At 43.4% G+C, this 13,439-nt stretch overlaps 2 protein-coding genes across 2 annotated transcripts; both read right to left on the bottom strand.

Annotated features, from left to right (window-relative positions):
• Positions 1-244: 244 nt before the first annotated feature.
• On the bottom strand, positions 245-3,496 carry LOC148135341 (histone H2A-like). The gene has a single exon (XM_087984913.1). The coding sequence runs from the start codon at positions 728-730 to the stop codon at positions 245-247; it is 486 nt and encodes a 161-aa protein (XP_087841039.1). The 5' UTR covers positions 731-3,496.
• An 8,598-nt stretch (positions 3,497-12,094) lies between these two features.
• Positions 12,095-13,316, bottom strand: LOC122544603 (histone H2B 7-like). Its single transcript, XM_043683922.2, has one exon. The coding sequence runs from the start codon at positions 13,150-13,152 to the stop codon at positions 12,772-12,774; it is 381 nt and encodes a 126-aa protein (XP_043539857.2). The 5' UTR covers positions 13,153-13,316; the 3' UTR covers positions 12,095-12,771.
• Positions 13,317-13,439: the final 123 nt, after the last annotated feature.

Genomic DNA, 13,439 nt, shown 5'->3' with positions numbered 1-13,439 from the left:
CTCCAACAACAACGAGACAGAAATTAACCGATACCAGGTTCAATGTACGGGCCTCTCCGTATTGAAATAAAAATAAATTCTTTTCGCGATTATAAGCGTGATTCATGATCAATGACCAAATCCCGGGCTCTTCACATTAAAAGGCAAAATTAATCGGCTCGCTGTCAGGGTCTACTCTCTCTCCCAGATACTGTGGGTGGCTCTTAAAAGAGCCTTTGGGTTGTCAGATTGAAGAATGGTGCCTTCACTTTTTAGCGGGCCCAGCAGCGGCGGATTTCTTGGGCAGCAGCACGGCCTGGATATTAGGCAGCACCCCGCCCTGAGCGATGGTCACCCCTCCCAGCAGCTTGTTGAGCTCCTCGTCGTTGCGCACGGCCAGCTGCAGGTGCCTGGGGATGATGCGGGTCTTCTTGTTGTCCCGGGCCGCGTTACCGGCCAACTCGAGGACTTCAGCCGCCAGATACTCGAGCACCGCAGCCAGATAGACCGGCGCTCCGGCACCCACCCGCTCAGCATAGTTGCCCTTTCTCAGGTGTCTGTGAACACGGCCCACCGGGAACTGCAGGCCAGCCCGGGATGACCGAGACCTCGCCTTGTTGCGAGCTTTGCCCCCACTGCCCTTTCCTCTTCCAGACATTGCCACAATCTCACAAGCACTGACACAGAGAATGCTGCAATCCGCCCACATTGCGGCCTCTTCTACCTTCGGTGGGGATTGTGGGGCGGCCATTGCTGATTGGTCACATTGTTCACCATCTCCTAATGTGGTTTCAATTCCCAATCAGATTTCTGCTTCATTCGCCAAACCGGAGAGGGCTCGGGGTGGAGGGCGGAACCTGCCGGTACCACATCATCAACCACTTTCTTTCCAATTTGAAAAACCCGCCAATTTAAAGATAGGAAAATGTTTTAGATTGAGAAATCAGGGACAAAACATTGAGGAAGTTTCACAAAGAATAATTCCTAATCCTATATGTTAATTTCCTTTAAGAATACCAATGTAGACTTTACACGGTCTCTGTCTCCCTCATTTGCCCACCCACATCTATCCTTTTCTGATCTTGACAATGGGTTTTTGATGCTGAAACTTAAACCGGTGAAACACTGCAGTCTGCAACTTGTCTTTTCACTTCACATTTCAATAGCACCCACGACATGCTGATAAAACAGCACACAACGTTCTTCCGGCTCAGCGTACCAACTGTAAACACCGTTTTTAGATTATGTTTGAAAGTCTTCCTCCCTTCTTGCTGGAGATTAGATTCAGCCCAAGCACCACAATTCCCATTTCAGTCCGGCACCTGTTTTGGTGTTATCTCGGTTCACTTTGAAAGCCTCTCACTAACAGCTGAAAGAATGCTTTTTATTGCAATTCTGAAAAATTCCATTCAACCTGCGCATTGGAAATGAAAATAAAATGCAGATGTTAAAAGGCATCTGTCCGTGGGACTGAAAAATGTGGACGCTTATGTTTTGTTTGCAAGGAGTGAAATTAAATGTGAACAATCCACCTCGGCATTTTAGTAACTTGAACAAATAAATGAGAAATGACTCTGGGGTTTAATCTGCTGTCTCTCTACAGACAGGGAAGAGGTTGTCTATGAAGGCCTCTCCCCATCCACCCAACACCCCGCCTCAAGAATTTGCAATTTCATTTACGAGTATTGCAGTTCCATGTAGGGATTTATAGCATTTCTCAGTTTTATGTGAACGTCTGTTAACCAACATCTGTTGACATGTTATATACATGTCACTTTGTAACTGTCGAGGCCTTATTTGGCATTAACTCAACATCTGTCCATTGAGGCTCTGGTCCTCTGTGTAATAGTCAATTACTGTTACTTCAAGACGGGGTTTATTCTGTCTCCATCTAAAACTGATGGAAGTGGTCAAACTTTACACGATTTGGAAATATTCCTGCATTTTGTGCCCATCTGTTCCTGGGATGTCCAGCATTTTTGTTCACTCTATTTCAGTTTTCACATGTCTGTCAGTATGTTACTGGACAGTAACTCAAACCTTCTGAAGTGTAACTTCTTGTTTTACTGTACAGGGGTCAGTCATTGATGTAAGGATCTGTTTCAGGTCATATCTACAATTGTGCACATGACCGGATATGATATTGGACAGTCTTAGACCTCCTACCCTCCATACCTGTAAACTATGAATATCAACTTCTGCGAGTTGACATTGTGTTTGTATTTATAACTGCAGTACATTGTAAGAGGCATACCTTGTACATTGACATGGAGTCACAGACATGTACAGCATGGAAACAGACCCTTCGGTCCAACCTGTCCATGCTGACCAGATATCCCAACCCAATCTAGTCCCATCTGCCAACACCTGGTGTTCCACAGGGGTCAGTATTGGGGCCACTGTTGTTTGTAATATACATAAATGATCGAGAAGAGGGCACTGTTGGTATGATCAGCAAGTTTGCAGATGACACAAAGATTGGTGGAGTGGGAGAAAGCATAAGGGACTGTCAGAGAATACAGGAGGATATACATAGACTGGAGAGTTGGGCGGAAAAGTGGCAGATGGCTTTCAATCCAGACAAATGTGAGGTGATGCATTTAGGCAAGTCTAATTCTGGAGCGAATTACACAATGAATGGAAGTGCCTTTGGAAATGTTGATGGGCAGAGAGATCTGGGAGTTCAGATCCATTGTACCCTGTAGGTTGCTGCACAGGTGGATAGAGTGGTGAAGAAGGCGTACACTATGCTTGCCTTTATCGGACGGGTGATTGAGTATAAGAGCTGGCAAGTCATGTTAAAATTGTACAAGATATTGGTTTGGCCACATTTAAAATACTGTGTACAGTGTTGGGCACCACATTACCAAAAGGATGTGGATGCTTCGGAGAGGGTGCAGAGAAGGTATACGAGGATGTTGCCTGGTATGGAAGGTGCGAGCTATGAAGACAGATTGAGTAGGTGAGGTTTATTTTCACTAGAAAAAAGGAGATTGAGGGGGGACCTGATTGAGGTTTCCAAAATCATGAAGGGTGTAGACAGGGTGGATAGAGACAAGCTTTTTCCCAGCGTGAAGGATTCAATAATGACAGGTCATGCTTTCAAGGTGAGAGGTGGAATGTTTAAGGGGGATACACGTGGCAAGTACTTCACTCAGAGGGTGGTGGTCATTTGGAACGTGTTGCCAGCAGAGGTGGTAGAGGCAGGCACGGTAGATTCATTTAAGATGTGTCTGGACAGATGCAGGAGTAGGTGGGGAGCAGAGGAATACAGACACTTAGGAATTGACCAACAGGTTTAGACAGTACATTTGGATCAGCTCAGGCTTGGAGGGCCGATGGGCCTGTTCCTGGGCTGGAAACCTTCTTTGTTCTTTGTACAATATCACTCCAAACTCTTTCTATATCATAAAATCCTTACATTGTGGAACAGCCATTTTAACCAACAAATCCACACCGACCCTCTGAAGACCATCTCACCCAGACTGATCCCATTGCTCTATCCCTGTAACCTTGCATTTTCCCATGACTTACGCACCTCACCTATTAATGCCTGAACACAATGGACAATTGCCAATGCACTGAACTTGTATGTCTTTGGACTGAGAAAAAACTGCAACAATTGGCAGGAACACACACAGTCAGTTGACAGAAGTCTTCTGTTTATCTGAGGAAATAAAAAGAAAATAATGTTTCTTTTCTGCTTTCTAGGGAAGAGCAGTCACTATCAATATTATAGAGTGCAGCCGTTATACAGACATGGAGTCCTGCAGTATGGAGACAGGCCCTTTGGACCAAACTGGTCCACACTGACCAAAATGTCCATCCACACTAACCCCATTTCCCTGCACTTGGCCCGTATCCTTCCCAACATTTCCTATCCACATATGTGTCCAAATGCCTTTTCACTGTTATTAATGTACCCAATACAATCACTTCTGCTGGCAGCTCATTCCATATGTGTACTACTGTCTGTGTAAAATGTTGCCCCTCAAGTTTCCTTTTATTCTCTCCCCACTTACCATAATATGATGCCCTCTAGTCCTCGATTCCCCAACCCTGGGAAAATGGCTGAGTGCATTCACCCTATCCGTGCCTCTCCTGATCTTATACTCCTCAACAAGGTTTCCCACAGTTTCCTACCATCTAAAAGAAAAAAGCCCGAGCTTGTCCGATCTCTCCCAAATGCCAACTTCTGCAATGTCACTGCTGTTGTTACACTGTTTATGTCAGTTTCTCGTCAATAGACAGTCGTATTATATTCTTACAATTTATTGCTTTGAATTTCATTCTGTAACTGCCAGTTTGTTGTTTTCAGTCTTGTTTTTACTGAGTTTCTGTCAAATCACTGACATGTGAGCAAGGAAATGTCTCAACATCTAAGTTTCTGATGAAAGACATGGTTAATTTTTTTAAAGTCATGAAGACTTGTTATTAAATATGTCAGTATGTGATCTGTGAGTACACAGATATCAGGAAGTTACAGTTAAAGTGTATGGAGAATGATGCCTCCTAGTTCTGTCATGCATTGTAGAGTATTTACGAGATGTTGAAGAGGTTTTAAGAAGAATGTATGACCTTGAGGTGAAAAGAATAATGTCACTGATTAACAGTATAAAGTTAAAAATGACATAACACCAGGTTAGAGTCCAACAGGTTTAATTGGAAGCACTAGCTTTTGGAGCACTGCTTCTTCATCAGGTGGTTGTAGAGAACACAATTCCAAGACACAGAATTTATAGCAAAAGTTTAGTGTGATGTAACTGAAATTATACATTGAAAAATAGCTTGATTGTTTGTTAAGTCTCTCTTCTGTTAGAATAACCATGACAGTTTCACTTCTTTAATATGTAAATCCCAAAACCTTTTGTAAAAGTTCGGTACCCACAGGAAGGACCTCAACTGGGACCTTGGGTTCATGTCACACTACAGGTGACCACCATTGCACTATACACACAGGGACACTCCAACACACACACTCCTTTACACACACAGACACACACTCCCAAACTCACACATGCACCCTCACACAGACTTGGACACCTTTCCACTCACACTCTGTCTCACAGACACTCACAACACACCCCACCAACTCCCCCCATTCCCCCCCCCCCCCCCCCCCGCCACACACACAAACCCATATGTGCATTGGGTTTGTGAGGCGAATTTGAACTTTGCTCAAAAACTGCATGAATTCATGTAAGACTTTGTTAACTCATTTTTTTAGATTAGAATCAGTCCAAACATTCCAACACAGACAACAGAACACAGGGGCGAACACCTTCAACATCTGATCTGGCCTGACACCAGTTACCCTGAGAATGTAACTTTTAAATAAAGTTTTGTGATTGACATCGGAAAGAAGTGAAACTGTCATGGTCATTCTAACTGATGAGAGACTTACCAAACAATCAAGGTATTTTTCAATGTATAATTTCAGTTACATCACACTGTAAACTTTTGCTATAAATTCTGTGTCTTACAATTGTTTATTCCACAACCACCTGATGAAGGAGCAGCGCTCCGAAAGCTCGTGCTTCCAATTAAACCTGTTGGACTATTACCTGGTGTTGTGTGATTTTTTAACTTTGTACACCCCAACCCAACAGCAGCATCTCCAAATCATTAACAATGTATCCAGAGTAAGGGACAGAGTTGAGAATATGAAGCTTTCTGTCGAAGAAAACAATGTGAAACTTGTTGATCTTGTTATATTTCACAGCCAGCCGTTAGTGCTGGTTAATCAGCTTAGGTAAAGGCTCGATAACCATATGTCTTTTTTAACAGACAGTTATTATTTTGTTCAGGTTTCTGTCATGTTGAAGATCTCACAGCGGAAAACCATCACAAAAGTCAGACATTTGTGGTATTTTCATCTGCCTCTGTGTATTCTGTCATAAGAAATGATCACAAATTGCTCCAGGTATGGTTTGAATCACATGTTCCTGCTTGCTGCCCATACCCAGAGACTCCCTTATCTAATAAAAAAAGACATATGGTTATCAAGTCTTCACCTCAGCTCATAAACCATCACCAACCGCTCGCTGTGAAATAATAACAAGATCAGCAAGTTCCACATTTCTTTCTTCGCCTCATATTCTAAACGGTGTCCCTGACATTTTGAAAGTTTGTCACTGACAGCAGACAGTAACATTCACAGCATTTTGCATCCGGGCAATACTCGCATGGAGATTTGAAAATAAAATGTTAATCAGTGACATTTTCCCAGCATCTACTGCCCAACTCCCTTCAAAAAGTTCTCTTTTCCCCTAAAGGTCACACATTCTTCTTCAAACCTCTTCAACATCCCCTAAACGTTGTTTCAATTCCCAAACAGGTAGCTGCTCCATTCCCCAATCCGGAGAGGGCAGGGTGAGGAAGGCGGAAGCTACCGGCCCCCCATCATCAACCGCTTTCTTTCCAATTTGAAAATCCCGCCAATTTAAAGATAGGAAAATGTTTTAGATTGAAAAATCAGGGACAAAACATTGAGGAAGTTTCACAAAGAATAATTCCTAATCCTATATGTTAATTTCCTTTAAGAATACCAATGTAGACTTTACACGGTCTCTGTCTCCCTCATTTGCCCACCCACATCTATCCTTTTCTGATCTTGACAATGGGTTTTTGATGCTGAAACTTAAACCGGTGAAACACTGCAGTCTGCAACTTGTCTTTTCACTTCACATTTCAATAGCACCCACGACATGCTGATAAAACAGCACACAACGTTCTTCCGGCTCAGCGTACCAACTGTAAACACCGTTTTTAGATTATGTTTGAAAGTCTTCCTCCCTTCTTGCTGGAGATTAGATTCAGCCCAAGCACCACAATTCCCATTTCAGTCCGGCACCTGTTTTGGTGTTATCTCGGTTCACTTTGAAAGCCTCTCACTAACAGCTGAAAGAATGCTTTTTATTGCAATTCTGAAAAATTCCATTCAACCCGCGCATTGGAAATGAAAATAAAATGCAGATGTTAAAAGGCATCTGTCCGTGGGACTGAAAAATATGGACGCTTATGTTTTGTTTGCAAGGAGTGAAATTAAATGTGAACAATCCACCTCGGCGTTTTAGTAACTTGAACAAATAAATGAGAAATGTCTCTGGGGTTTAATCTGCTGTCTTTCTACCGACAGGGAAGAGGTTGTCTATGAAGGCCTCTCCCCATCCACCCAACACCCCGCCTCAAGAATTTGCAATTTCATTTACGAGTATTGCAGTTCCATGTAGGGATTTATAGCATTTCTCGGTTTTATGTGAACGTCTGTTAACCAACATCTGTTGGCATGTTATAGACATGTCACTTTGTAACTGTCGAGGCCTTATTTGGCATTAACTCAACATCTGTCCATTGAGGCTCTGGTCCTCTGTGTAATAGTCAATTACTGTTACTTCAAGACGGGATTTATTCAGTCTCCATCAAACACTGATGGAAGTGGTCAAACTTTACACGATTTGGAAATATTCCTGCATTTTGTGCCCATCTGTTCCTGGGATGTCCAGCATTTATGTTCACTTTATTTCAGTTTTCACTTGTCTGTCAGTATGTTACTGGACAGTAACTCAAACCTTCTGTAGTGTAACTTCTTGTTTTACTGTAGAGGATTTGTTTCAGGTCATATCTACAATTGTGCACTTAATCGGATATTATATTCGACAGTCTCAGACCTCCTACCTTTCAAACCCGTAAACTGTGAATATCAACTTCTGCGAGTTGACATTGTGTTTGTATTTATAACTGCAGCACATTGTAAGAGGCATACCTTATACATTGACATGGAGTCACAGACATGTACAGCATGGAAACAGACCCTTCGGTCCAACCTATCCATGCCGACCAGATATCCCAACCCAATCTCGTCCCACCTGCCAACACTTGGTGTTCCACAGGGGTCAGTATTGGGGCCACTGTTGTTTGTAATATACATAAATGATCTCGAAGAGGGCACTGTTGGTATGATCAGCAAGTTTGCAGTTGACACAAAGATTGGTGGAATGGGAGAAAGCATAAGGGACTGTCAGAGAATACAGGAGGATATACATAGATTGGAGATGTTGGTGGAAGAGTGGCAGATGGCTTTCAATCCAGACAAATGTGAGGTGATGCATTTAGGCAAGTCTAATTCTGGAGCGAATTACACAATGAATGGAAGAGTCTTGGGAAATGTTGATGGGCAGAGAGATCTGGGAGTGCAGGTCCATTGTACCCCAAAGGTTTCTGCACAGGTGGATAGAGTGGTCAAGAAGGCATTTACTATGCCTGCCTTTATCGGATGGGGTATTGAGTGTAAGAGCTGGCAAGTAATGTTAAAATTGTACAAGACATTGGTTTGGCCGCATTTAAAATACTGTGTACAGTTCTGCACTCCACATTACCAAAAGGATGTGGACGCTTTGGAGAGGGTGCAGAGAAGGTATACGAGGATGTTGCCTGGTATGGAAGGTGCGAGCTATGAAGAGAGGTGGAGTAGTTTGCTTTATTTTCGCTAGAAAAAAGGAGATTGAGGGGGGACCTGATTAAGGTTTACAAAACCATGAAGGGTGTAGACAGGGTGGATAGAGACAAGCTTTTTCCTCGGGTGAAGAATTCAATAACGACAGGTCATGCTTTCAAGGTGAGAGGTGGAATGTTTATGGGGAATACACGTAGCAAGTACTTCACACAGAGGGTGGTGGTCATTTGGAACGTGTTGCCAGCAGAGCTGGTAGAGGCAGGCACGGTAGATTCATTTAAGATGTGTCTGGACAGATGCATGAGTAGGTGGGGAGCAGAGGGATACAGACACTTAGGAATTGACCTAACAGGTTTAGACAGTACATTTGGATCAGCTCAGGCTTGGAGGGCCGATGGGCCTGTTCCTGGGCTGGAAATTTTCTTTGTTCAATATTCCTCCAAACTCTTCCTATATCATAAAATCCTTACATTGTGGAACAGCCATTTTAACCAACAAATCCACACCGACCCTCTGAAGACCATCTCACCCAGACTGATCCCATTGCTCTATCCCTGTAACCCTGCATTTTCCCATGACTTACGCACCTCACCTATTAATGCCTGAACACAATGGACAATTGCCAATTTACCAAATTTGTACGTCTTTGGACTGAGAGAGAAAACTGCAACAATTGGCAGGAACACACGCAGTCAGTTGACTGAGGTCTTTTGTTATCTGTAGAAATAAAAAGAAAATAATGTTTCTTTTCTGCTTTCTAGGGAAGAGCAGTCACTATCAATATTATAGAGTGCAGCCGTTATACAGACATGGAGTCCTGCAGTATGGAGACAGGCCCTTTGGACCAAACTGGTCCACACTGCCCAAAATGTCCATCCACGCTAACCCCATTTCCCTGCACTTCGCCCATATCCTTCCCAACATTTCCTATCCACGTATGTGTCCAAATGCCTTTTCACTGTTATTTATGTACCCAATACAATCACTTCCGCAGGCAGCTCATTCCATATGTGTACTACTGTCTGTGTAAAATGTTGCCCCTCAGGTTTCCTTTTATTCTCTCCCAACTTACCATAAAATGACGCCCTCTCGTCCTCGATTCCCCAACCCTGGGAAAATGGCTGAGTGCATTCACCCTATCCGTGCCTCTCCTGATCTTATACTCCTCGACAAGGTTTCCCACAGTTTCCTACTATCTAAAGGAAAAAAGCCCCAGCTTGTCCGATCTCTCCCAAATGCCAACTTCTGCAATGTCACTGCTGTTGTTCCACTGTTTATGTCAGTTTCTCCTCAATAGACAGTCGTATTATATTCTTACAATTTATTGCTTTGAATTTCATTCTGTAACTGCCAGTTTGTTGTTTTCAGTCTTGTTTTTACTGAGTTTCTGTCAAATCACTGACATGTGAGCAAGGAAATGTCTCAACATCTAAGTTTCTGATGAAAGACATGGTTAATTTTTTTAAAGTCATGAAGACTTGTTATTAAATATGTCAGTATGTGATCTGTGTGTACACAGATATCAGGAAGTTACAGTTAAAGTGTATGGAGAATGATGCCTCCTAGTTCTGTGATGCATTGTAGAGTATTTACGAGATGTTGAAGAGGTTTTAAGAAGAATGTATGACCTTGAGGCGAAAAGAATAATGTCACTGATTAACAGTATAAAGTTAAAAATGACATAACACCAGGTTAGAGGCCAACAGGTTTAATTGGAAGCACTAGCTTTTGGAGCACTGCTTCTTCATCAGGTGGTTGTAGAGGACACAATTCCAAGACACAGAATTTATAGCAAAAGTTTAGTGTGATGTAACTGAAATTATACATTGAAAAATACCTTGATTGTTTGTTAAGTCTCTCTTCTGTTAGAATAACCATGACAGTTTCACTTCTTTAATATGTAAATCCCAAAACCTTTTGTAAAAGTTCAGTACCCACAGGAAGGACCTCAACTGGGACCTTGGTTTCATGTCACACTACAGGTGACCACCATTGCACTATGCACACAGGGACACTCCAACACACACACTCCTTTACACACACAGATACGCACTCCCAAACTCACACATGCACCCTCACACAGACTTGGACACCTTTACACTCACACTCTGTCTCACAGACACTCACAACACACCCCACCACCTCCCCCCCCCCACCCCCCCACACACACACACAAACCCACATGTGCATTGTGATTGTGAGGCGAATTTGAACTTTGCTCAAAAACTGCATGAATCCGTGTAAGACTTTGTAAACTCATTATTTAGATTAGAATCAGTCCAAACATTCCAACACAGACTACAGAACACAGGGGGCTAACACCTTCAACATCTGATCTGGCCTGACACCAGTTACCCTGAGAATGTAACTTTTAAATAAAGTTTTGTGATTTACATCGGAAAGAAGTGAAACTGTCATGGTCATTCTAACAGATGAGAGACTTACCAAACAATCAAGGTATTTTTCAATGTATAATTTCAGTTACATCACACTGTAAACTTTTGCTATAAATTCTGTGTCTTACAATTGTTTATTCCACAACCACCTGATGAAGGAGCATCGCTCCGAAAGCCCGTGCTTCCAATTAAACCTGTTGGACTATTACCTGGTGTTGTGTGATTTTTTAACTGTGTACACCCCAACCCAACAGCAGCATCTCCAAATCATTAACAATGTATCCAGAGTAAGGGACAGAGTTTAGAATATGAAGCTTTCTGTCGAAGAAAACAATGTGAAACTTGTTGATCTTGTTATATTTCACAGCCAGCCGTTAGTGCTGGTTGATCAGCTTAGGTAAAGGCTCGATAACCATATGTCTTTTTTAACAGACAGTTATTATTTTATTCAGGTTTCTGTCATGTTGAAGATCTCAGAGCAGAAAACCATCACAAAAGTCAGACATTTGTGGTATTTTCATCTGCCTCTGTGTATTCTGTCATAAGAAATGATCACATGTTCCTGCTTGCTGCCCATACCCAGAGACTCCCTTATCTAATAAAACAAAGACATATGGTTATCATGTCTTCACCTCAGCTCATAAACCATCACCAACCGCTCGCTGTGAAATAATAACAAGATCAGCAAGTTCCACATTTCTTTCTTCGCCTCATATTCTAAACGGTGTCCCTGACATTTTGAAAGTTTGTCACTGACAGCAGACAGTAACATTTACAGCATTTTGCATCCGGGCAATACTCGCATGGAGATTTGAAAATAAAATGTTAATCAGTGACATTTTCCCAGCATCTACTGCCCAACTCCCTTCAGAAAGTTTTCTTTTCCCCTAAAGGTCACACATTCTTCTTCAAACCTCTTCAACATCCCCTAAACGTTGTTTCAATTCCCAAACAGGTAGCTGCTCCATTCCCCGATCCGGAGAGGGCAGGGTGAGGAAGGCGGAAGCTACCGGCCCCTCATCATCAACCGCTTTCTTTCCAATTTGAAAAGCCCGCCAATATGTCATGAAAAGGTGAGACTTTAACACAGAAGAATGCACGAATACTCGAGTTAATCCTACTTTAAAAATGTATACTTTACATAGTCTCCCTTTACCTCATTCCCTAGCCCACTTCAATCTGCCCATTTCTGATCTTGAATGGGATTTTCTGAACTTGAAGCTCAGCGGAAACAAAAAAGGCGCCAAACACTACAATGTGCAACTAATCATTTCTTTCACATTTCAAGAGCACCCGGTTATATTGCTCAAACATCAGATAACGTTCTCCGGCGTGGGCGCGTTAACAGCGAACACCGCCTTTCGAGAATATGTGAAAGTTGCCCTCCCTATTGGACTCGATCAGAGATCAGTAAAAGCTCCACATTTCCGATGCCAGTCTTGCTGCTGTTCTGGGGTTATTGCAGATCATTTTGAAAGGCTCTCACCGGCAGCAGTTCGAGCATTCTGCATCCGGACAATACTCGCATGGAGATTTGGAAATAAAACCCAAGTAAAATGGGACGGAGGGGGAAACATTTTCCTTGCTTGCTGGCGGGTGGTTTTGTTTGCCGGGAGTGAAACTCGGGGTTCATATCCCACAGGGAGCTTTTGCTCCTGAACTGATCCGAGTAACGCGGAAGCAGCTGAGAAATGACTGTGGCATTTAACATGATCTCCCTCCCGGGCAGGGATTACAGGATATACAGGAATATATCCGAGAATAAGGCGCGCATAGGGTCGGCGGGCACTCATTCATTGACACAATATCCATAAACCCCAAATACCGTGGAGACATTAACCGGACATACCCAGAACTATACTAGTCCAGCTGTTTCACGGAAGGTGTAAGGTGGCCCTTAAAAGAGCCGTTGGGTTTTTGTTGTCAGTACAATGGTGTCCTTCACTTGGAGCTGGTGTACTTGGTCACCGCCTTTGTACCCTCCGACACGGCGTGCTTAGCCAGCTCCCCGGGCAGCAGCAGCCGCACGGCGGTCTGGATCTCCCGGGAGCTGATGGTGCTGCGCTTGTTGTACTGGGCCAGGCGGGAAGCTTCCCCCGCGATGCGCTCGAAAATATCTTTGACGAACGAGTTCATGATGCTCATGGCCTTGGAGGAGATGCCGGTGTCGGGGTGAACCTGCTTCATCACTTTGTAGATGTAGATGGAGTAAGTTTCCTTCCTCGACCGCCTCCTCTTCTTGAGGCCCTTCGCTGCCGACTTCTTGACCATTTTCTTAGCGCCCTTTTTGGGGACTGGCTGTGCTTTCTTCTCATCCCCCATACTGCCGCTCACTTTCACACACAGTGTAAGGGGAAAGGGGGCTCCGAGCTCGCCTTTTATACACTGACCACCTCAATCATGCTAATGAGGGATGGGGAAGGCCTGCTTCCTGATTGGCTGCCTTACAGGAAATATTCACCTCGCTCTCATTGGTTCATGTGGGACACGATGCTGACCAGCAGAGAATCCGAAAATGTGGATCCATCAGGATCTGCAATGACATGGGGAACACAAACCGAAATCTTGAGCAGGGCTCAACCTCCGAGCTCACTCTAAATTGTGAGACC

Source organism: Chiloscyllium plagiosum, unplaced genomic scaffold, assembly GCF_037043375.1.
Source record: "Chiloscyllium plagiosum isolate Xiang-an unplaced genomic scaffold, Cpla_swu_hap1 HiC_scaffold_49, whole genome shotgun sequence".
Lineage (NCBI taxonomy): Eukaryota > Metazoa > Chordata > Chondrichthyes > Orectolobiformes > Hemiscylliidae > Chiloscyllium > Chiloscyllium plagiosum.
This window is presented reverse-complemented; position numbering and strand designations above follow the sequence as displayed.